Here is a 27,012-nt window from a genome sequence, read left to right as displayed (position 1 = left end):
TTCCTTAATATAATGATGTTGACATAAAAAATAACATACTTCATAAACATTGGGCATTTAAATCTCATAAAAGTCGACTGTAACTTCTTTACTTCATATATATATATATATATATATATATATATATATATATATATATATATATATATATATATATATATATATATATATATATATATATTCTCAAATATATTCTCAAATTTATATTCTTAATTAAATATAAAAATCGTGCTCGGATTTAAATTAGAGCAACCTAAGTCAGATTAATTAAATCAGTTTGATTCGAATCAGATCAATAGAATTACGATAAACTAATCACAATGCAGCTGTAGCCTATGATATAACAGACACAGCAGACCCGCAATTGCTAGTGTAAAATTAGGATTCAGAGGATCTCCATGAAGAGAATTGTGAAGGATTATTGAAAACTTTAGTTTAAAAATTGTATTTGAGCACGATATCAACAGGCTGCCACAATAACTCACTATAAAGTTGCATACAAAATTACTAGGACTAGTCTGCAGATAACTTCTGGGAACAAATTGCTCAAATGAGAGAAGATGCCGTATATACTACTCATCTCAGGCGAAAAATACTTGTCAGCCTTCCAGAATGCCCCCAAGACAAAATGCTGCCCAACTTACCTCAGCCATACCAGACAACTATTGGAGTGAGAATCCAGGCAGTCTTACCAAAATACTGACCCCTTAAGAAAATGTTGTACGCTCTTCAACACCTTCAAAGTTGAAGCTTGAAGAAAACTTAATCCTCCTAAGTCCTAAGCCTACTGGAATAAGTTCTTTAGTCTTTCCATGGATACAGCTGCTCTTTTGTTTGTTGGTTCAAGAACAAGGGCATATCTGAAATCTGCAAAACAAGACATTATTTTATTCGTTATTTTCTGAATAACAGCACATGCTAGATTGCCACAAAGCACTTTAAACTCACTGGATTTTTCTACTTAGATTGAGTAACAGAATGAGTGGAAATAATTAACCTAGGACAGTTAGAAATTTGTCATATCTTTAGGTATTAAGGGTTTGTTCTCATTGACTGAAATTAGCTGAGCTGAACTTATTAGAGTTGAACTTAACTGAATATTTTATAAGGAAATTTTTAGGAGCTGAGCTGAGCTGAACTGAACCGAACTTATTAGAGCTGAACTGAACAGAACTGAAAATAATCTGATGAGAACAGGCCCTAAATGTTGGGGCAATTTGGCAATTCCTTCTGAACAATGGTATCTCTAATTACTATGCATCATTTATGATTTACTATAAGAATCATAAGTTGGCAATTGTATAACAAAAACACTACAGATGACAACATGCTGCTAACTGGAAAAACTTCTACAAAAGTCACTTCTAGCTCAGTATCTAGTGTTAAAATTCAAAGCCATAGTTCACTTTCCATACAACAAAAGCAATACTCGTGAGGCAAACACAGCTCTCCTTAAAAAAAGGGGGGTTATTAGGGGCCATGCAGGTGTTTTTTTTTTTTTTTTTTTTTTTTGGCAGGGCGGGGAGGGGGTGTAAATGGAAGATTGCAACACACCTTCAATTGCCTCTTTGTAATAGCCAAGCATTTCTCTTGCTGTCCCTCTACGTAAATATGCCTTCACATTCTGCACAATTACGACATATAAAGGCTGAGAAACAATTTACTTTAATTCTGTGGATACAAACAAGATGGCAATTTAAAAAACAGGGAAATGAAATTCTCAAGACTAGGAGCAATTCAAACACAAAGAACTTGCGCTTAATTATTTGAGAATATTATAACTATGGTCTAAATTCTTCACAGTAATTCACATAAAATTCTGGATTTGATTTGCTACAAAATGTTAATTGTCCATGCAAATGTTCATATTTGACAATTTGTTCAGATTGGATAAATGTTCAGAAGTACTTGTCCAGAATTTAAATGTATAAAATGTGCTATATTTCAAGAATTAGTTTTTATTGCACCAAAAATATATATATATATATATATATATATATATATATATATATATATATATATATATATATATATATATATATATGTATGTACCTCTTAATCATTGGCTAAGTACATCCTTATGGCCTAAGACATGTGCCACCTAACGAACCACCTAGCATACGACCTCACATACCTCTACTCCTAAAGGTAACAACCTCTCAGAACTCAAAAACACAAATGTTAACATGTCCTTCCTCCACTTTCTGCCTCCCACAACCCATATGTTACAGATTATACAAAAACCTAAAATGCCAAAATTAAAGCAACTTCCATTTACTGCCATGATGAGTACATAAACTTCAGCTACGTCATCCATAGCAGTGGCCTCGTCCAAACCTACAATGCTCGTATCCATGTACGATACTTGACCTTCCAAATGGAAATGGAATATACTTCAATTTTTCCCGTGATAAGGAAAATTAATGCTTCTCTACTTATATATACATGTATAACAAAGAAAAGTATCCTTGTACAAGAGTATACCACTATACCTACATAGCATTGTTTTGGTCTCAGCTAATGAAATGTCAATATTTTGACATACCTATTTAACGGAGCAAAATACTTTTAACATTTCAGTCACCGTATTGAGATTTCACAATCAAACACTCGCTTGAAAACTGTGTCATTCTCAAACTAAAACATTTAAACAAAACTGAGAAAACTTAGTAAATAAGCTACAAAAGCCATTTTCTAACAAATTATGCAAAATTGTTACAGAAAATCCCCATGAAGGTGTCTACAATTTCCTCGTTTCATATAACTATAGGTGGTAGTGATTTCAGAAGGCATTCTTTAGTTATCTTCAAAAAACTAAAACTTAATTCTAGCCAGCGATAACTTCATCAATAAATCATTTAATCTGTAGACGAACAAAGATATTTTAAAACGTAATGCCTTATTCATCAGAATAAATGATGACTGGGACAACAAAACCTGCTATTGGTAATATATAACAATCAGAAGTTTCAAAAATTAAACAGGTGATACACAAGAGGTGGTTGGACCTTTTATGACAGAATTTACATACCTTCCTATCAAGTTCTATGGCTTTCGTGCAATCCACTTCTGCTTGGACAAAGCTGACGCCAGGAGAATTAGCATTGGGTGAGCATTATGACATTACAGAGGCTATATAATAAACAATTAAACATCTAGCAAAAATTTATACCCAAATAACAACTTTGCTCTGTATAAATTAAAAGGTGAGTGGGTATTGGGGGAGAAAGTATATAGTAAAGAAACTTAGACCAAAATTTCTTTTAGTACATTAGATTCTACAAGCTATTACCATCAAGTTATTTTAGCTTCTCAATAATCTCAATTAATTTTACAAACAAGCGCAATTAGTCACCCATATGGCATAGATCATACAAATTGCTCGGGAGACGCGTTGTATTTTCCCTAATTGAAAATAAATTCTTTGACAACTATAAATTACTGGCTTTTGTTACAAAAGCCATTTTCAACATTAACAACAATGTTACCCAAATACCTTTAGGAAGGCTCTAGTCTAGAGTATGGTAAAGGTGAGGAGAGAGTAGGCTATAAACAAATTTCCAATTGATCCAAAATGCAATGTACTTTTGGTTGAGTAACATATTCTAACTTGATCAATTAGATTAAAAACAATGTCAAGAATTTTTTTTGGGTAAACTGGAAAAGGAAAGTATATAATAAATATACCGGTTTGAGAAACCTAGCTATTGTTTCCAAAATATTTAATAAGTACCTCCCAAGCTCAAGATATGCTGCAGCTCGGTTACTGTAGTATGTTGCATTACTTTCATAGAGCTTGATTGCTTCACCATAAAAACCAATAGCCTTTTGCCATTGCTTTTCTTTGAATGCTTGATTTCCCTGTTTAAATGTTAAAAAAAAAAAAAAGTGTTGGGGAAAGATAGTATGAAATAGAACATTGCTACGGATTCTATAAGAACATCCTTTCCAGTCATTGAACTCCCATTAGGATTTCCAAAGTACAGGCCAAGCAACCTCAGGTTCAGTTGAAATCACTTACCCAATTACAATTATATTGATCACATTCAGATGATCAGATCTATGCTTGAAACATTCTAAAGAAGCAAAACGAGTACAACCGTGTATGAGCTGACCATTCCAAGGATGGAGCTTGATGTAGCAACTTTTACATTCAATTCATACATCCTGATACTTCCAATATTTTGTTTCAGGAACCTTTATAGCAAAAGCAAATTTTTTTATTAAATTTTATTTTAATTTTTTGGCAGAGAGGAGGTGCAATGAGAGGCCTCATCAAGATTGAGCCTAAGATGGAAGCATCGAGTATGGCCTTTCGGGCCTCAAAGGTAAATAAATAAAATACAAAAGTAAAATACTAAACGCCTTCTTGTATACTTCGTAGAATTGCCAATAAATAAAGAAATATGAGGATACTAACAGGTGCAAGTTAGCATTTGTTAAATTAAAATATGCATCAAAATATTTCGATGATTTGAATGATGAAAGAAGAAAAGGGTAACCTAAGATTACATCATGAGAAAGTTAAAGGAACATACAAGGCAGATTTTGCACCTAGAGATTACTTGACAAAAACTTGTATTCAATTACAATACTAGTTGCAGGGGTTTATGTCAATGTAAATTTAAACTGGGAATCTTGAAAAGTTGGATGATGTGTGCGTGACTTGGAAGAAATCATAGAGCACAAGCTAGATATAATGGTGGTCTGGAACATAAGCTCTTCCAAAAGGCCTAATTGTAACTCCATTGGTCCTTGATGATGTAACTGATTTAGACATTTAGTATTGACACATAAGAGGTAATTACACCAAGATGTCATATGAAATATGTAGCAACATAAAAGCCAATAATAAGAAACCACTTCGTCGAGTTTAGACTACTAAAGAAAGCCCTATGGAGACATGTCACGTCCAAGTGTTTTGACACCAGAATTTTGCCTTTTATTTCCAATTAGCGACGATGGCATAAGCCACGTGCCAAAAGGGCTTGTGATCATGAAGCAGCACAAGGGAGTGTTAAGTTGGAAGTCAATCTTGCCTATTGACGACAAGGTTGGAGTTGAGGGTCAATCAGGGTTTGTGACGGCGAAGACGGTCCAGGAGGCACATGCAAGTCCGACAAGTTTAATATGTTTTAGGTACTCACAAGTACTCCTATGAGCTTTTAAACATGCAACGACACTATCAGAAATAAACCAAGAGACAATAATAGGTAGGAAGCTTAAATTTCATTAATCACTAGCACCCTAAAGTGCTTCTTTTTGTGTTTTAAAAACAAAAAAACAAAAACAAAACTTCTTTTTGGAATTACATAGTAAGAAGAGTTCTCACACCAATGTTTCTTTCATAGCCCTTTTATACTAGTTTAACTCTACCCCTTTGACTATATAAGCTTCATAGTTCATATATTGGCTCAACTAAAGATTAGGTGCTTTGTGATGTGTTGCCTAATGATGAATGTCACTTGTTAAAAGGCCCATTGCAACTGATTTCAGGTTGTACATTTTACTTTTTAAGTCTAGCAAGAAGAAGATAATGCTGATTTCCCTCTATTCTATACGTATTCGTAGCAATCAATGGAAACAAAAAGTCCATGAAATGGAGATTAGATAAGGAGAAAAAGTAAGAGCTATCTTTTTAATTTAAGGAAACACATTATAAAAATACAATGAGAGAGAATCATCTTAGGTTTAATATGGGTAAGGTGCTCAGAGACACCACAAATGAGGTGCAAGCAAGGTGTGCATGCATCACATAGGCAAGGCATATTTTTTGTAAAATAGCAGTTCTTAAATTTTATTCAAGAGTTGGGTATCATGCATCTATAAAATAAGAATGAAAAGATGGTTGAATAACAAAAGAATTTAAAGTGATATGAGAAATTCTAATGTGGCTATAAGGTTGATGCTACTGCCAATAGTTTGCATGTTGGAAGAAAAAGCATTTTCAAAATCAAAACCAGTCTTAAGAAAAAAATCTAAGCTAGTAGAAGATTGAAATGCGTAATAAAAAAAAAAGAAAAAAGGAAATTTTCACTTTTGCTACCATTCAAACACCACTGTCTCACTTTTGCTACCCATCTAAAATTTAATTTTATTTTGCTACCACCTAAAATCACATCATTTAAATTTCACTAACACTTAAAAATTTCTGTTATTATTTCCGTTAGTGAGATCCAGCCACCCTCACTGTCACCTTTCAGCCACCCCTTCCTCCTCAGCCACCCTAGCTGCCTCCCCATCAGCCACCAAAAAAATAATTAAATAATAATAAAATAAAATAAAAAAAAACTAGCCACCAAAAAACGCCTAGCCCCCTCACCCCTTGCCCGCGGCCAGCGCCTAAAGCCGAAACCCTAAGCCGTCACCCCTCTTTATTTTCCTTTCTCTGTCCTCCTATTCCTCACGCTCACTGCTCTCTTTCTTTCTCCTTCTACTTTACGCCTCTCTTTCTCATGCTCTTCTCATGCCATCTTTCATGCGAATTAATGGTTTTTAAAGTCAAATTCAACTATGAAATCTACATCTAGAGATTTCATGGTCGAATTTGGCCTTAGTAAACCAAATTCGAGGTGAAATTGAGGCCAATTTCAGTTTTAAAGGTATGTTTTCTTGTTTTAGTTTTCGATTTTTTTTTTAAGTTTTGGGTTGTGATGGTGGGTTTGACCGTTTGTGGTGGTTGGTTTTAGGTGAGCGAGTTCGGATGGTTATTCGGTCGGATCGGTGGGTGGTTTTAGGTGGGTTAAGGTGGTAGATCTAGGTTTGAGTGTGTCGGTATGGAGAAGAATTGAGGGTTTTTAAGGAGGAGAGGAGAAGCCACGAGGGTTTAGGTGAGTGGTGGGTTTAGTCGTTTAGGTAGTGGCTCTGGGTTGTTTAGGGTTCGAATGGGTGGGAGAAGGTGGTGGCGAGTTGCAAATGGTAGGGGGGAAGGTGGCTAACGGTAGGGGATAGGCAATGCTGTGTTTTTTATTTTTATTTATTAGATTTTTTTATTTTTTTTTTATTTTGAATAATATTAAACACAGACCTAATAGATTCCGTTAAGTGGTAGTGAAATTTAAATTATGTGAATTTAGGTGGTAGAAAAATAAAATAAAATTTTAGATGGATGGCAAAAGTGAAAGAGGGGTGTTTGAGTGGTAGCAAAAGTGAACATTTCCTTAAAAAAATGAATTTAGAGTAGGTTTTATTTTGCCAATATTAAATTTTGACAAGGGCTGGCACTAAATTTAAGTTTGGTTTATTCACATTGTAGCCTTGTAGGGTATCTTCTCATTTTGATTAGCTTCCCTAGGGGAAAATTAACAGTCTCCTGAAATCTGTATCCCCAATCTTCTATTCATGAGAATCAAGTAAAATAACTCAGACCTGACCATGGGCTATCATTTTTAAGTTTTAATTTACAGCCAATTATACCATCATAAACAAGAAAATAAACATGGGAATTAGCTGCTTGACCTTTTCTTTCGAAAGCTCTGCAGATCTTTCCCGGCTGTATGAATTGGAGGTAGATTTTGATTTAGAAACAACTTCTACTTGCTCCTGCATATTTGAATACATGGTTTGTACAATGTCAAGCAAGAATCTATCACCTCCATGCTTTGCTATAAACGACACTGAAAGTGGACACTTGTTATGATATCCAAGAGGTATCGTAACCTGCATTGAGTGACAAAACAAATCATATAAGGAAGATGATAACCTGAACAATCACAATTCACCACATAAAAATAAAAAATTATTAAATAAAAGCCAGAGAGAGAGATTAAAAAAAGCCAATATCTCACCTGACAGCATCCTGATAAGCTGGTAATAGATTGTAGACTATTTAAACGGCTCAAATAAGTTTCTGATGACATCTCTTTTCCACCAACTTTTGGGGGTGGATCAGCAAATGTAGGGATAACCAGCAATCCATCATCCTGCTCAAATAATTCATCAATAGTAGATAAGTCAGCAGGTAGTCAGGCATTATCACACTTCAGCAAATAATTCAAACTAGCTCCATAGTCGCTAATAACTATTACTAGCTCCATACTCGCCAATCACTATTACTAGTTCCATAGTCGCCAATCTGGCCCACATAAATATATATTAGAGCAATAAAGTGTAACTTCTACTCTGTGTATAAGCAAGCTGAAGTGTTTACAATCACCCATCCAGTATATTGGCCTTCATTGGCGTCTAGCTAACCATCTTTATGAAACTATTCGCATAGAACAGACATTCATGAGTGATTGAGGAATTGGAATGTTCTATTTTCCTGGAGGTGGTCATTAAGGTTTGCTTATTGGTCATCCGTTCAAGCCATATGACTAGCCAAGCCAGACTCACACCAGCTATTCCTCATCCAGAAGCTACATAGGGCTGAAACGTCCAAAATGAGGCAATAACGAGAATTGTCAAATGTCAGGAATGTCTTCGTTTCCCTCTTTCCACGTCAAGTCACTACATCAACATCCTCAATTCCCTTTCTCTCTTTCCATGTGTCCTTCTTTTGTGTAAGATGCGGGAAAAATCCACTAAAGCAGCTGATCAAGTTGAAAGTTAGAACTAAATCTTGGATGTGTATGTCAAGTTGTCAACCATCTCACAAATTTTCAATGCATATTTCCCCTTGTTTTCTTCTGTTTTTTTTCATTAGATGTTCAACCTGCTTCTATTGGTTTGTGCCAGTTTCGATTCATTTGTTGGCTTTTTTTTTTATTTTGTACTCGAACTCCTATTGTTTAATCTTATGAGTAGGAACACCCGGAAACACCTAAAGGCAAGCAAATGGCCTAGGAGTTCAAGAATGTGGATCTAAAGAAACAAAGGTTTATGGAATAGAGAAAGCAAAGTGCAATTCATTTGCAAAGGGTCTACATTGTAGAGGTATATCTTCCAAAGCACTTGACACATAAAGGACAATTTCAAGTTAAAGGTAAAAGTTAGTCCCAATGGCTTTTCAACAATTGTAACAAGCCTGATTTGACAAGAATTAAAAAATTTTGACCATTGAAAGTCAGCCTGCAATGTGATCAGCCAATCAAACCGGTACGCCTATTTCAAAATTACATAATTTTGAGCAGCCAATAGGCTAATACTTGGTTTTAGATTACTTTTCCATCAATTCTTATGCCCATTAATCTTCCAATTTAAGAACCCTGCAAAAGGACCATGTACCACTTTTTTTAAGGGGGTCTTATTATAGTTATTTTACTTGGTTATTAGAGAAGAATTTTTTAGAAAGTGGGACAACAACTGTTTAAACATGGATATTATATAATCAAATGGGGATCCATACCTTCAAAAGAGAGTTGAGTGCAAGCCGCATTTCAGTTTTGACTCGGTGCATCTTTTGAATCTCACTCTCATCAATCACATTACCTTCATGAAACAATGCTCTAATACTAGCACCTACATCAGGTTTCACCAAATTAATCCACTCTCCATGATTTTCCTTGAACTCATACCTGTAATCAGATTTCAGATAAAGTAAACTATACTAAAAGAAAATCATTGAGTCTTCATTATTATCATTACCATTAGAGAAAGAGAACATGTCCAAAAAAACACTTAATCTTCATAGAAAAGGGCAAGGAAAAAACACCAGAGCTATTACACAAAGATAGTAATATTAGTACTAATAGTACATTACACTTGATGGATCAATCACCCAGTCAGAAATACATTTTTAACATGGATAACAGAATTTGGATAAAAGAACCCACCTAATCCAAGATACATTACTAAAATGGATAAAAAAAAAAAAATCCAAATTAACACTTCCTGTGTAATCTAAATATTGCATCATTTGTTTATGAAACTAATCTCACAAATCCTCTTCAACCTCAAATTATGATTTTCGTAAATAAACACATAGTCATGTGGAGTATGATTAGATTCGTCTTCTTGTAATATTGACTTTTTTATAATTTTAACTCTGTATAATTAAGGTTTTCAAGGTGGAAAATGGTGCAGTGGGATGCACAAATTCCATCCATGGAGCAACGCTTGGGGACGGAAGGAACAATAATAGACAAAATGGAAAAAAAACATGAGATTCAAAGCTAAGGGTCACCACAATCAGCAAGTGAAAACCGGCTCAGTTAAATCCTTTGCCGTAGATACAGTATAAAGAGATGCTAATCTGCGTTCTTCAGAATGAGAGAATTTGACTATAGAAAGCTCAGAGAATTTGACTATAGAAAGCTCCTAGGAAAAACCCTATTTTGTTTTTTAGTAAATCTAATTAGAAGAATAATCTTATCAATCCTGAAGGCATAATGTCAATAGAGCACATACAATTTCAATATCTATGCAGGAATCGATAACAAAAACAAACTAATGAAATGTGTATTAAAATATAAGAATTGCATCAACATTTGTACTATTGCAAACAGCAATAAGGATATCCAAGTATTATCAATAAAAAAAAAAATACTAAACTCTGTCATGATAGATATTCTCCACATAATTTACAATAATAATATGAAGTAATTTTACAAGCATGCAGAATTAACGAGCTATTAGACGATATGAATACCTTAGAAGGGACTGCATCACATGTGCAAGCAGATTTATTGTAGATGTCTTCACTTGATCGTTATTTTTCTTAGCAAACAATTCCAACAAGCTTGAAACTTTTGAACTTAAGTATGCTCCGAGATTTTCATGCTTTATTACTTGCCCTGAAATACTACTAATTAAATTCATGGATACAGAGTTACATAAAATGAATCATGATGATGATGCTGCAACAACTAAGAACTTAAAACCAACATTTGAGCACAAATTTTTAACAAGAAATTTCTGTACTTTGCCTTTTTAGATGTTTCTTATTCAATGGGCACAAGATAGATGATACCGTAATATTTTTTTCATCACTAGTCATCGCACTTGAAACAATATTAAGTGCACCTCCTCATGTCAAAATTACTTCAATGATAATTTAGAGAATTGGTATTAATATAGATTGAATCTACATGCTATCGTCACGCCTTAAATTTTCCGAAAGCCAACATGAAACAAAGAGAGAATGAACTTTCAAGGTAAGAATAGAAAGAATGAGGACTCAAAATGATTTGAACTAAACAATGTCTTAAGATGCTGAAGAGGGGCAGAGAAAACCAGCGAGTCAATCATACTATACAAGAAAAGCATAGCCTAAGGAAGTCTCGGAATCTAGAGAGTCGAGAAGAGTACAATTGAAACCAAATAAAGCCCATAACATTCCCAAGACATATGAATAGAGAGGGAAGGGGGAATAGAGAGAGATAGGTGATAAGTGAAGAGGAAGAAACCAGAAAAGAGATATTGCGGACTAAGACTGTCAGCAACTATCACAATTCAGAATTTATTAAATATACTAATTTCTGAGAAAAGTGGCGCAGCCAGGATTTTTCACCTAGGGGGACGGACTAAAGGTGGCGTACATTCTATAAATGGACAAACCTTTTAAACATACAAGAAATTGTAGGGACTTTGCTTAATATTTATAAGTTTTACAACCTGGAAATCCAAATTTCTTAGTTATACAGTCCAAAAATTGAAAAAAAAAAAGCATATTTACAATAACAACTTCACCTTCAAATATTCATTTTTGTTTTGAAAGTAATATACAATCAAAATTATCAAATAATTCATAAATGTGATTTCTAATTCACGATAATCCTAACAAATAAACAATTTCTTATTCAAATTTGGTCAATAGCGGATCCATAGGTTCAAAGTTTTTAAACCCGTGACAATTTAATTTATATTGAGATATATAATAAAACCAAACACCTTTACCCGAAATTCCTACTATAACCAATAATTTAGGGTTGTAATGTATGCATTTATATAAAAAAAAATAAAAAAATAAATTATGTAAATTACTATGGTAATTTAAAAGTTAGAACATGATGCCATTAAGTAGTACTATGTATTACTTCTAATTGAATGTGTGAAGTAAAGAAACATGCAAGAAAAGAGGAAAACTTTAAAATAAAAATAAGAAGAAAAAAATGTTGGTCAAAGGGATTGAACCCATGACCATGGAGACTACTAGTAAGCCCTGAAACCATTGAACCAAACCCTTTTTCTTATGGTTTTTGCTGCACATAATTAGTTTTAACTAATTTTTTTTTATTGAAGTGGGGGGACAGTTGTCCCCCCTTGTACCCCCCTCCCTCCGCCACTGTCTGAGACCGACAAGGGCCCCATAGGGAGTTGATCCACTAAAAAAAAAAACCATACCCTGAACTTTCAAACATAGATAGACTTTAAGGACCCCAATATGACATCCCAATTTGTAAACATGTTAGTATCTCACCCTAAACAATTACACTTTGAAGCACCTAACAAAGGTAGAAATGCTCAACCAGCATTGGCGAAGCTGGCATCAGGGGATGCTTTGAATAAAGGGCCTAATTAAAACCCACTGAGCTTCCCAATCAATTTATACCAAAAGTTAATACTCAAAAATTATCTACAACTAGAAATCCAATCTCTACATTCAGTCTCTCTAATCATATTTAGCACTTCACTGAAAATATTTAATTCTATATTTGATTCTTCTATCCCTGGGAAAGTATACACTTGCATATAGCATCATGCATCCCTGTCCCTGTAGATTTCACAAGCTATAGACAGGCTATTACGTAACACCTTTAGATCCCTACAGTCCCTTGTGCCACCTTTAGTCAGCAATGCCATGCTAATCACAACTAGAATCCACGGAGTGTGCTTTCACTGCCTCAGTAAGACAACCAGAAAATACACATGTTAAATCCTCATCCCTTTATGTGAATTAAACAGAGCAGCAATTAAGAGGTTAACAGGCTCCTCAACAACTATAGAGAGATCAGAAGGATTCCCTTAACATTAAATTCTAACGTAAAAACAGACAATAAAAGGATTAAAATGTAGAGGAAAGGAAGGGGTGGCATTGTTACATTATCAGTGAGACAGTGATCTATAATAATATTATACAGCAATATTAGGTCAAATTTCAATGACTATATCAATATAAGACAGACAACTACACAAAGGATGTGAAAACATACTTCCAAACAACTTCTCCGTAGATCTAATCACAGGCTGAATCACTTGATCAACAGGAAGTTTAATCAGCTCAAAGCAGTCATCAGCAATTATTATTTGCCTAGGACTTCTCTGAGCTGAAAATTGAAGTTTCATCACAACATAAACAGCCCGCCGTAGCACGTCAGGATCCTTGGCACAAAAACCTGTGAAATTCAAACAATTGAATAATTTAGTTGCCAATATAAATATACTAACTCCTCAAATAATTCTCCTCTTAATTTTAGGAATGCATATTCACGGTAAACTACTAACATACTTTAAAAACTTTCCAAAACAACCCCAAACGGAATGAGAGTAAACTACTAACATACTTTAAAAATTTTAGAAAAGGTGAATGTGTGGATGAAAAAAGGTGGATAAAATATAAGGGTTAGAGTAAAAAGATGGGTGAGTGTAAGAAAGGTAAATAAGGTAGGGGAGAGAACGGGAAAATGTAAAAAAAAGGTAGGGTAAGAGTGATAAGCTAGTATAGGAGATTTGCCAAAATGAAACAAAGTAGAAGTGAGTGGAAAATAATACTCCCTCCGTTTTTAAATACTTGCTCTATTTCTCCATTCGCGAAGTTTTAGGAGAAATTGGATAGAGTAATAAAATATGAAGGTAGTGGGGTTGGTGGAAGAATAAAAAATTGTAAAAAACAAAAACAAAAGTAGTGGAGAGAATTGAAGGAGAGAGAATATAAAATTAATATTGTTGGGTCCACTTGGTGAGAGAAATTAATTAAATATTGTAAAAGCTTTCCAAATAAAGAAATGGAGCAAGTATCTCAAAACGGTCGAAAAAGGAAAATGGAGCAAGTATTTAAAAACGGAGGGAGTAATATACAAATGGGTACTTGGGTAGTAAGTCAAACAAAAAAAATTGAGAAGTTAATGATAGATTTTTTAAAGTGAGGAGAACAAAATGAAAAAAGACACATAGTGAAAAGTTTCTTCTAATAAAAAGACACAACAGTTTTAAAAAAAATAAAAATCAATTATGAAAATGATTTAAAAAAAACCACGTGAACCAAATCATTTAATTATTCAATATTATTCCAAATAAAGAAATGGAGCAAGTATCTCAAAACGGTCGGAAAAGGAAAATGGAGCAAGTATTTAAAAACGGAGGGAGTAATATACAAATGGGTACTTGGGTAGTAAGTCAAACAAAAAAAATTGAGAAGTTAATGATAGATTTTTTAAAGTGAGGAGAACAAAATGAAAAAAGACACATAGTGAAAAGTTTCTTCTAATAAAAAGACACAACAGTTTTAAAAAAATAAAAATCAATTATGAAAATGATTTTAAAAAAATCACGTGAACCAAATCATTTAATTATTCAATATTACATCTAGCTATCTGAGCAAGGGTAATGACAAACTTGTTCAGTCATACCTCATGTCAGATTGATAGTCCCCATTCAACACAAAACTCCCATAAGACTAAATGTATTTCCTAACCTTCTTGAACCAAGCATGCTAGGGAAATTAGTGGGTTTGGCCAACTTTCCTTTCCTTTCGATTTCTTGATTCCATTTCTTTATGAGTAATGAACCAAACAGTCCCCAGTTGATTAATAATATGATTTTGGTACAACAAACAGTCTTCACAAAATATAGGTATTTGATTTAGAGTCAAACAGACCTAAACTAAACGATTTGATCTAACAAACCAAATAATAAACCAAACTAGAATTGCAAGATTTGGTCAAATAAGCATTTCACCTACTGTCATAATTTTTATCACAAATCTTTGAATCTATTTATCTTAATTACACACATAAAATAACATCCTAAAGCCCTGTATGCAGGCAACATAAATCCTAGATTAATCTAACAAAGAATCCTAATTAGCATAGAAAATAAACACCTAACTAGGCTAAGCCTCCCAAAATAGTAAAATACATCCTTTTTTTTAGATGATAAAATACATCTTTTTTTACACGTAAAAATCAATCCTTCATAAACTAATAAAGCCACATAATAAAACATTTTTAAAAGATACGAATTATCCTAATTGGACTAGGATAATGCATAGTAGCTTTTTAGCACATCAAGAGTCCTTCACCACCCTACTAACCTCGCATCAAAATAGTAATATAATCTAACATAAAACATTATATGGATAGGTCAAAGATATGTTGACTTTAAGTGTTGACCAAACCTACTCAAATTAACATCGAGTAATTGTACATCTTATGAGTTCCATTAATGTAACATATCGTTTCTTTCATTTTTAGACAAGAAACAAATCAAGAGTTTGGGATTGAAATCACCAAATCTTTATTTTAAAAGTCTTAGGCACAAAGCTTTACTAAAGTAGATCAATTTCATAACATCATCTTCCTGGAGATTCCACTTTGTAAGTATGGTTCTCTAGGTATCTCAACCACATGATAACTAAATAAGATAGATAAATAAATATTTAACAAGAAACTAATAAACAAATACCTATTGTATCAAGACTTGGTGAGACGGGAATAATCCCTGATTGTGAAATAGACCCATGTGACGCTCTAAATCCAATGATACCACAAAATCCAGACGGCAATCGAACACCACCAATAGCATCAATACCTGCCAACATAGTAACCCTATAATCAACAAGGCTATATGAAAATTTACATAACATATCCAAAGACAGAGGCCACAAAAGATCTCCATCTCTTAAAGAAGATATCAAAAAAAAAAGCAAGGAATCAAGGTTGTTAGGAAATAAAAACCACATTAAAAGTTTAAAAGAATTTGCAAAAGATATATTTAATGAAGATACTAAGCTTTTTAAATTTCTTTATTACTAAGCTATTTAATTATGATGAGAGAGTGATTCCTCCTGTATACTAAGCTATTTAATTTTTGCTAAGATATCGGCCAATTAGTCTTAGCAATACCATATATATAAGTGTGGCAAACATCTTTGCTTATAGGTTAAGGGTTTTTCTTCCTAGTAGAATTTCCCCAAACCAAAATAGCTTCCTTCCAGATAGGGGTACAGAGACAAATGTCATTATTGTCAATGAAATTCTTCATTCCATGAGGAATAGGAAAAGTAGAAAGGGGTGGTTTATTCTTAAATTAGACCTTGAAAAAGCCTATGACAAATTAAATGGCATTTTGTGCGTGATTACCGTACAAATTTTGGTCTTAATCCCCCCCCCCCCCGCATCAAGCTAATTTTGAGTTGTATTTCATCGGTGTCTTCTTCTGTGCTTGTTAATGGCATTCATACTCATAGCTTCTCCAAGGAATTTGCCAAGGCGATCCCATGTCACCATACCTTTTTATCATTGCTATGAAAATACTTTCCAAGTTGATCCATGAAGTTGTTCATAAAAAGGTATGGACTCCTTTATATATGGGGAAAAAGACTAATCTGATCTCCTACTTGCTTTTTGCCGATGATATTTTGCTTTTTGGGGAAACCTCAATTGAAAATATGGTGCTAAAGCACGTGCTAGATCAATTTAGTGATATGTCCTTATTTAAGTTTTCTTCTCAAAAAACACTACTCTTGCTATAAGCAATGCTAAGAGTAAGGTCTTCTTCTCAAAAAAAACAATTCTCTTGCTGATAAAAAATTATTCTCTGATTATATCAACATCGAAACTGAAGTTCTGAGTCCTTATTTAGGATTTCCAATATCTAGCACCAGACCTTCCAAAGCAAAAGTGGAGTTCATAACTCAAAAAATCCACTCAAAGCTAGCCACGTGGAAGCCCAAGTTTCTATCTAGGGTTTCTATCTAGGGCTGGGAACTCTGCCTTGTGAATTTTGTCTTCAACACTCTCCTTAACTACAATATGCAGTGTATGCTCATTCCTGAAAAGACTCTCAAATCCTTCAACAAAAAAATCAGCAACTTTCTTTGGGGAAAAGGGGACTCTAGTAGAGGTATTCATCTTGTGAGGTGGGAAAAAATTGCTACACCTAAAGAGGAAGGAGGTTTGGGTATTAAGTGTGCTAGTGTTGAAAATACAAACTTTAAAATAGCATTTTTTATTATTAGATTGTTAATAGCATTGGCTTAAATAAGTAGTGGTTCAAGATGAGAATAATTCTCGTCCTTTGTTTGTTTAGTAATTCAGAAGTTATATATATAAAGTTGTTCTTTTCATTGGAATGAGAGGAAGGAGAGATAAAAGAAGGTAGATGATAAGAGAGAAATTAAAGGGGAGATATAAGGAGATGTAATTTAATTCAAAGAAGTATATTTTGTTATTTCGGGTTGTAACCCGTATGAATTCTTTCTTATAATCCTTATTAATATTTGAGTTAGCAATTCGTAAATTGTTATAACTCCTACATTTGGTATCAGAGCCACGTTATTTGCAATATCTCAAAATGTCTACAAACTTTGTTCAACCACAAGTACCCCAGTTGTCAAAAGACCAATATGAAGATTGGTGCATCAAAATGAAAGCATTATTTGGTTCCTAAGATTTGTGGGAAATTGTTAATTATGGGTTTGAAAATCCATTAGATGAAACAAAAGCGACATTAACTAAAGAGAAGAAAGATAAGTTGAAAGAAAATCAGAAGAAAGATCAAAGAGCACTATTTTTATCTAAGCAGGTTTAGACCGTGAAACATTTGTAAAAATATCAAATGCAACCACAAGCAAGGAAGCTTGGGATAATCTTGCAACTTTATTTAAAGGAGTCGAGAGAGTTCGAAAAATTCGCCTACAAGCACTACGAGGTGAATTTGAGGAAATCAAAATGAATAGTAATGAGTCAATCACTGAATATTTTTCTCGACTACTTACAAATGTTAACAAACAGAAATTAAATGGAGAAAAGATTGAAGATAAAAAGATTGTTGAGAAAGTACTACGATCATGCAATAAAAAATTTAACCATATATTACCTACGATAGAAGAATCAAAAGATATTGATTCATTATCAATAGAAGAACTTATGGGGTCTCTTCAAGTACATGAACAAAGAATTCAGAAGAATGATGAACCTGGTATTATAGAGCAAGCACTTAAATCAAAGTTGTCATTAAATGAACAAAGAAGTGGAAATCGACGAGGCGGATTTCGTGGACGAGGAAGAGGTCGTAATAACTATCAACCTCGCAACCAAAGTAATGAGAGAAGCTTTGGCGGTAAATCAAAAGACAATCAATGCTACAATTGTCAAAAATATGGACATTGTGCATGTGAGTGTTGGAACAAACAAAAGGATCAAGGCAATCGATTAAATTTTGCTGAGTCATCAAGAAACAATGAAAAAAGTCCTACATTGTAACTAGCACATGAAGAAGCCAGCAAGACATGTGGTTTTTCGATTCTGGAGCTAGCAACCATATGTGTGAGAGAAAGAAAAGAATTTTTCATAGACCTTGATGAAAAGATTCAAGGTAATGTGAGTTTGGGAGATTCATCCAAACTACAAGTTGAAGGTAAAAGAAAAATACGATTTTTTCTTAAGAATGGAAATGAAGAATTTATTTCTAATGTTTATTACGTACCTAATATGCAAAGTAACATTCTCAGTATTGAGCAACTTTTAGAAAAAGGATATGTTGTTCATATGGAGGGTAATAATCTTCAATTAAAAGAAGATAATACTGGAAGAATTATTGCTCAATCAAAAATGGCGAAGAATCGCATGTTTCCATTGCAACTTAACACAAAGGTTCAAAAATGTTTCTATGGTGTTATGGAGAATGAGTCATGGAAATGGCATAAACGTTTTGGGCATTTGCATTTCAATGGCCTAAAACTTTTGCAATCAAAGAATATGGTGCATGGATTACCTACCATAGAAGACCCTAAACAAGTTTGTGAAATGCGCAAAACTGGAAAACTAGCTAGACTTCCATTCCAACAAGGATTATCATGGAGGGCTAAAGCACCATTAGAATTAGTACACACAAATATATGTGGACCATTGGAGCCAATATCTTTGGGAGGTAATCGCTATTTTATTACCTTCATTGATGATTATAGTAGAAAATTGTGGGTGTATATGCTGAAGGAAAAGTCAGCTGCATTTGATACATTCGTACAATTTAAGGCTCGAGTTGAGCTAGAAAACGGATGTAAGTTGAAAACACTTAGGTCTGATCGAGGAGGCCAATATACATCAAATATATTAAAATATTTCTATAGAGATGCAAGAATTAGACAACAATTTGCAGCCTCCTATACACCTCAACAAAATGGAATTGTCGAACGGAAGAATCGAACAATACTAGACATGATAAGAAGCATTTTAAAAGAAAGAGGATTGCCTCTGGGAGAAGTTGTTGCATGGACAACCTATATTCTAAATCGTTGTCCTACAAAGAGTGTAAAGAATATGACACCATAAGAAGCATGGAGTGGTGAGGCAAAGAGAAAGAAGTTAGATGATCGTGGTGAGAAATGTATCTTCATTGGATACAATTCACAATCCAAAACTTATAAATTATACAATCCAATCAGTGGAAAGTTGATTGAGAGTGAGAAGTAATCTTTAGTGAAGGAGAATCATGAAAATGGGATGATCAAGAAAAGGAAAAGGAGAAAGAAATATTGTGTTTGAAGAGTATAATGATATTACAGAAAAGAATTATGAACAAACTCAATCGAGGAACATAAGAAATAATAATGATTCATCATCACCATCAACTGAAAGATCAGACTCATCATCAAAAACACCGGTTAAAATGAGAACTCTCATAGACATATATGAAGAAACAAATGAAGTTAATGAAGTTGATTTATTCTGCTTATATGCAGACCATGAACCCATTAATTTTGAAGAAGCATTAGGAGAAGAGGAATGGAGATCTACTATGAAAGAGGAATCCAGTCAATAGAGGAAAATGATACATGGGAATTGGCTACATTGCCAGAAGGCCATAAGGCCATAGGTGTAAAATGGGTTTATAAGATAAAAAGAGGTGTAAAATGGAAGCATTGAAAGATACAAAGCAAGACTTGTAGCAAAAGGATACAAGTAAAAGTATGGTGTTGATTATGATGAAGTATTTGCTCATGTAGCTCGTTTAGGCACTGTATTAATGATGATCTCACTTGTCGCACATCACAAATGGAAGATATATCAATTTGATGTTAAGTCAGAAGTTTATGTGGAACAACCAGACGGTTTTGTCATCAAAGAAGAAGAAAATAAAGTGCTTCGTTTGAAAAAGGCACTTTATGGTTTAAAGCAAGCCCCACGAGCTTGGAATACACGTATAGACGGATGTTTATCCGGAATGGTTTTATTAAGTGTCCATACGAACATGTTGTGTATGTGAAGAATGGTGATGATATTCTTATAGTAAGTTTCTATGTTGATGATCTATTATTCACCGGCAACAACCAAAGTATGTTTAATGATTTCAAAGCGGCAATGTTCAAAGAATTTGAAATGATAGGCTAATGAACTTCTTTCTAGGCATTGAGGTAAAGCAATCTGAAGATGGAATTTTCATTTATGCGAAAGAAATACTTGAAAAGTTTAAGATGGACTCATGCAAACTTATGAGCACTCCTGTAGCGACGGGAATAAAATGACGAAATCAGGAGAAGGAAAATTAATTAATCCAACTTTATACAAGAGTCTTGTTGGAAGCCTAAGATATTTAACCATAACTAGGCCAGACATTGTATATGGAGTCGGGCTTGTTAGTAGATACATGGAGACACCGAAAGAGTCACATTGGTGCACTGCAAAGAGAATCGTAAGGTATATAAAAGGTACATTAGATTATGGAATGTTCTATTCTTATGGAGATGAAGCAAAATTATTTGGTTATTCTGATAGCAATTGGGCTGGAGATCTAGATGAGAGAAAAAGTACAACAGGATATGCATTTTATCTAGGATCAACTGCTTTTACTTGGAGTTCTAAAAAACAGCCAGTAGTGGCATTATCAAGTTGTGAAGCAGAATATATAGCATCTGCGGTGTGTGAAGCATTATGGTTAAGAAATCTCCTAAAAGAACTTTGTCATGCTCAAGAGGAGTCTACGATAGTGTATGTTGACATTGTGTCAACAATAAAACTTGCTAAGAATCCAGTACAACATGGGAGAAGCAAGCATATTGATACTCGATTTCATTTTCTTCGAGAACAAGTTAAACAAGGAACAATCACAATATCACACTGAAGTATTGTAATACATATGAGCAAGATGCAGACATATTTACGAAGCCTCTATCTCTAGACACATTCAATAGATTGAGAAATATGTTCAGGATGAAATTTAAAGTTTAAGGGGGTGTGTTCAAAATACAAACTTTAAAATAGCATTTTTTATTATTAGATTGTTGTTAATAGCATTGGCTTAAATAAGTTGTTGTTCAAGATGAGAATAATTCTCGTCCTTTGTTTGTTTAGTAATTCATAAGTTATATATATAGAGTTGTTCTTTTCATTGGAATGAGAGGAAGGAGAAATAAAAGAAGGTAGATGATAAGAGAGAAATTAAAGGGGGGATATATGGAGATGTAATTTAATTCAAAGAAGTATATTTTGTTATTTCGAGTTGTAACCCATATGAATTCTTTCTTATAATCCTTATTAATATTTGAGTTAGCAATTCTTAAGTTGTTATAACTCCTATAGCTAGTACTCTTTATAGGGCTTACATGTTAAAGCTTTGGTGGAGAATGTTAAATCGGGATAACAACCTTGCTATGAGAGTGCTAAAAGATAAGTACACTAAGAGTAATAATCTGTTCATATCTTTTAAGTACGGCTCACATCTCTGGAAGGGTATGGGAAAGTTATATTCAATGGGGAGTGGGGGAAGGGAGACACATCCTTCTTTGTTATGATAATTAGACGGGTAATTCTTCTCTTAGATGTATGATTCAAGGGCCTTTAAATAACGGGGAAGAGAATATTATGCTTAATCAATGGAATTTTGGTAATCTTTCTTTTGTAATCCCGCAGCAGATCTTGAATGTTTGCACTAGTATTCCTATCCATGTTGGTAACCCTCGCTTGGATGATTTCATTTTCTCAAACTTCACTTCAAACAAAAAATTTGATTTCAAAAATGCTATGAATGCCATCAAAAGTTTCCCGGTGAACTGCGAAAGTAATTAATTCTAGGAATTATCCAAAGTTTTCCCAGTGAACTGCGAAAGTAGTTAAACCCATTAATTGTCCAAAGTGATTAATTGTCCAAAGTAGCTAAAAAGTCAGGATAATTGTCCAAAGTAATTGTCCAAAGTCAGGGTTCAAATGGCAATTGGATCATTGGCTTCCAACAAAAAACACAAGTGCCTTTGGGGAGAAAAAAAAAAAGCAATACATACAGGGTTGTCCATCATGTCCATCATTGCTGATAAAGGATGGTCAAATATTCTGATTTCTTTCAGATTCAAAAGGTGCAATTGAAAGAGTGCGGCAAGAGGATTCGGGCAAAGATGCTAAAGTGTTTATTACACCCACAACCAAACCACACCTAAACCACACCCAACCAGACCCACACCACGATAGCACCCAAACCACACCAAAACCACACCCAAACCTTACCCACCACTAGATCCCTACCCAACTAGACCCACCCAAACACACCCACACCACGACAGCCATAAACTAAAAACACCATGAAAAAAAAAATTATAATCGTTTAAAAAAATTAAATGAGTTAATACCTTAAAATTTTAATGGCTTCAAATTTCACTCTGAATATGGTTAAAAAGGCCAACTTTGGCCATGAAAATGGCTGAATTTAACCTTAATAACCTCTAGCTTGTAGGAGAATGAGAAAGTGGCAGCATGGGTGGAGAATTAATGAGAAACCTATAGCTGAATTTGGGAAGGAGGAGAGAGAAAATGAGTGTAGCTGAATTTGGGAAGGAGGAGAGAGAAAATGGATGGAGAATGGGTGGAGAATTAATGGTGATGCATGATGCGTGGGTAAAGAGGACAGAGAGAGGAGAGAGAAGATTTGTAAATAAAAAAAAATTGTGGTCGGTCGTACGGTGTGGCCAACCACATATGAAACTTTGTGAAGCATTAAAACAAAATAAAAATGTCTACCAATACTTCTTCCGCTGCATTGCCCACCATTGTCGAAAGCTCCACCATTGTTGCCCTTATTCTTCCATTATCACTCTCAAATTTTACAATTTATATCCCACAATTTAAATAACATAATCTAATCATGCATTATGAAGAGTTCAGCATGGGTAGTGATTGAATTGGGAAATTAGGGTTTCAAAATTGGGGAAAAAGAGAGGGGAATTTTCGAAGGCCGCCACTGCCAAATTCCACCGCCGAGAGTTTTGAAGTGTGAAACTATGAATTGATGGGTCGACAAACTCAAAACAAGTATTTAAAATGCCCAAAATTACACTTGGGGACGGCGTTCAGCCTCACTCGCCTCACTCGCGTCCCGAAAACGTCCCCAAAAAGTCAGACGCGCCCCGGGGTCGTTCCCGAGGTGTATCCGTACCCGTGACGTCCCGGGGACGGGGGACACTAGTCATAAGGCGTCCCCGTGCAACAATGTGGTGTTTTTCGGGGATAGGTGGTGGTGTATCGGGGCTTGAGGTGATGTTTTTCAGGCTGGTGGTGTTTTTTGTGGCTTGGGGTGGTGATTTTCGTGGCTTGGGGTGGTGATTTTCGTGGCTTAGGTTGTGTTTTCAAGGTGGGTGGGGTTTTCAGGGTGGTTAAAGGGTTTTCTAGTGTGGCTAGAGAGTTTTGTGGTGGGTGGGGGTGAGGGTAGCCATGGTAGGGTTGCAATTCAGTTGGTGTTATGGCGGTGGATCGGTGGCCCAAGGAGAGATTTAGAAAAAAATAAAAGATAATTAAAAAAAAAAAAATAACATGTTTACAGGATGTAAGTAAAAGGGATTGTTGATTGAAGATGAGGGTCAAAGGTGGAATTTCAAAAGGTGGGATTTTTTTATGGAAGACCGAATAAAGGTGAGATTATTAGATTACATTTTTCAAAAAAAAAAAAACACATTTCTATCTAAGATAAAGAATTCCACTATTTCAAAAGAATACGACAAATCTTTACACACTCAGTCATATTTATATAACCATTAGCAAATATACTTCCCATTCTAACATCAGCCTGCTAAGATGCAAGAGTTACATATCAGAAAAGGTAACTCTTATAAAGCTCACCCACAGAGAAGTCAACTAGGTTAGCAGCAACAGAAACAGCAGCTCCACTACAAGATCCCCCAGGAATTCTATCATGTACTCCAGGATTTGTTGGTGTACCATAGTGCTTATTTTCTCCATTAACACTGAAAATATTAAGTGGTGAATGTGAGCAAAACAAAACACAAAAATGCCCTTCTAAGATATGATCTTGCAAACACTAGATTTCTAAACAATACAGATACCAGAAAACACTTTCAACACATATCAATGGTTCTTTCAATAGAACTAGGACACGATATCAATGAATTGATTGTCATACTCTGTGATCTCATCCAACTATTAAGATAAAGAGTAAGAGGCACAGTTTTCTCAGAAATCTTATATTATTATTGGAGTATAGATACACTTGCAGCCACAAAGCCTTGATCCCAATATGATAGGGTTGGCCAAATTCAATTACAACCATAAGCATTTAGTTATTCCTGTGTTTTAAAATTCTACGAAAAATATCATCTCCATAATAACGTTTATGGAATATGCACCACATAATGCCATATAAGAATTTGCAGAAAACCGAAAAAGTAGTGAGTAACCTGTATGCCATCTCATCGATAATAGTCTTCCCAATACATGTAGCACCACCGTCAACCAGAGTTGACACCACAGAAGCAGTCCTCGAAACAGCCTCATGAGTCCTAGCCCAATCCGGATTACCAAAGCCGGTCACATGTCCCTCAATGTCAATTCTGCAATAATATGAGGGGAAAAAAAATCTTATTACAGTGCTTGAAAAGACAATGACCTTCGATATATGACAATGACAAGAAATGAAGTTGTTCCAGTAACGATACGTGAAATTAAATGGCAATGACCTTAATGATAAGGCTCTATTTGGTTTGACACAAAAACCAATTCCAATGAAAAAGCAATTTTTCTTGGAAAACATATTTTCGAGGAATTCCACAATTACAAATTACTCGTAATATTCATTTATTTGTTTCCTTACCAGAAAAGTTACAGGGAAATTGCAAATGGGGTGGAAAGGTAAAGATGGATGAGAATAAAGAAAATAAGAGGGAGGAAAACATGGTTTCCCGTGTATTGTAAAGAATAATGTTTTCCGCTAGTTTTCCACCATTAGAAAAATTGTTTTACACCGTTTCACAAACCAAGCAAAGGAAAATGAGGTAAAATGGGAAAACCATTTTCCATGAACTCATTTTACAACAAACCATACACTCCCTAAGTATCACAATGAAAAGCAATTACTCGTAACAAATAACAACATAATTACAAAATAACACATATACCTCTGCAAATAATTTACTAGAAGAACCCACCTAAACAAACAACATAGTGGTGCAATTGCCTAATTGGTATCATCAAAAACACAAAAATTATCCATCAAATTCCTTGAATTCTAAACTAATAATAAATAAATAAATAAATAAAACACTAACCAAAACTTATCAAAATCTCAACTAAGCAAACAATTTCCAAATATCTTATTGATTAACACTAATTAAACCCATTAAAGAATATTTAAGTAGGAATAATTTGAACCAGACAAACGAATAAATTAAGCACTTACAAATCAGAAACTGCGAAAGTAAGAGTAGTAAGGGGGTGAGGAGCTTTCGGAGGAGCAGGTTGAGGAGGAGGAACAAGTTTTAGTTTCTGAATGAATGCTCCAAAGTCTTCTTTGACGGCCTTTTTGAGCTTTTGTGTCATAAGTAAAATAGTACCAGCCAAACCCAGTCCAAGCATCACCCATATATTGGCAGAAGAAGACGCCATTGATAAGAAAGAGAGAGAATTTCGAGAATAGGTTTACTGTAGTTGTACTTTGTAGGTTGTTTAAGTTTAAAGGGATGGGGTTTTGGGGTTGAGGTAGAGAGAGACCTCTTGTTTGTGGTCGTTCTTGAGAAGTGAAAAATTACAAGAAACTAAATGACACAGACACCTACGATACATCTATAAACGCAATCGGCAACCGGCAATCGGCAAGACGTCATCGCATTGATTTATGAAAATATTAGCACTGGCGATTGATTTAGGTTAAGTCGCGGCGTATAACGCCTACAATTGGTCTTGTACTTTTGTATGGACCCGATCTACAATAAATTATTGTAGACCCAAAATTTGACATTTTTAAATAATATAATCACATTCTGGATGATATAATCACTTATTTAGATGATATAATTATCTTTTTGTGAGTCATATTTTGATCTCATATTAAACCATTTAATGAGATTATATAATTATCTTTAGGATGATAAAATTTAAAAATCATCTTTTGAATGATGTAATTTGCTATTTGATACTTTTTATAATGATAAATTCACTTTTTGAGTGATACATTTAAATAATAGTTTCAAGATGACATAATCACTTTTGTAATAATATAATCACATTTCGTATGATATAATCACATTCGTATGGTACACTAGAAGGTTGGGTCTACAATAAGTTATCGTAGACCGGGTCTATTCTAGTCTTAATATAACGCCTATTGATTTCAGTGCATATAGGATGACAATTTTGCATTTAAAAAGTACTATTCAAATAACTTATACTTTAGTGGTACATTTTACATGCATAATTAGGGGTGAGCAAAAAATCAGGGTACCTTGAATCAGAACTGGAACCTGTTAAGAACCGCAGGTTCCGCAACCAGAACCTGTACAAGAGGTTCCGGTTCCGGGTAGCAAACTAGAGAACCTGTTGTAATAGTATTCGGTTCAGGTTCTCAATTTTTTGGAACCGGAACCTGTAGGGTACCCTGTACCTGATAAAAGTATTACTTAATTTCAAATTATACACTAATTCTTACTCAATTTTTAAATAATAAATATCAAAATTACAATTATAAAAATATATATATTAA

At 34.2% G+C, this 27,012-nt stretch overlaps 1 protein-coding gene across 1 annotated transcript; it reads right to left on the bottom strand.

Moving 5' to 3' along the window:
- Positions 1-258: 258 nt before the first annotated feature.
- On the bottom strand, positions 259-26,145 carry LOC110724150 (translocon at the outer membrane of chloroplasts 64-like). The gene is made up of 13 exons (XM_021903539.1): positions 25,714-26,145; positions 24,716-24,868; positions 24,141-24,265; positions 15,502-15,627; positions 13,032-13,214; positions 10,529-10,673; positions 9,287-9,455; positions 7,788-7,922; positions 7,459-7,659; positions 3,734-3,861; positions 3,032-3,083; positions 1,555-1,624; positions 259-867 (listed from the first exon to the last, which is right to left on the bottom strand). The coding sequence occupies exons 1-13, from the start codon at positions 25,917-25,919 to the stop codon at positions 785-787; spliced, it is 1,776 nt and encodes a 591-aa protein (XP_021759231.1). The 5' UTR covers positions 25,920-26,145; the 3' UTR covers positions 259-784.
- Positions 26,146-27,012: the final 867 nt, after the last annotated feature.

The sequence above is a fragment of the Chenopodium quinoa genome, unplaced genomic scaffold, assembly GCF_001683475.1.
Source record: "Chenopodium quinoa cultivar QQ74 unplaced genomic scaffold, ASM168347v1, whole genome shotgun sequence".
Taxonomy (NCBI): domain Eukaryota; kingdom Viridiplantae; phylum Streptophyta; class Magnoliopsida; order Caryophyllales; family Amaranthaceae; genus Chenopodium; species Chenopodium quinoa.
The sequence above is the reverse complement of the archived record's forward strand: the minus strand, read 5'-3'. Positions and strand labels throughout refer to the sequence as shown.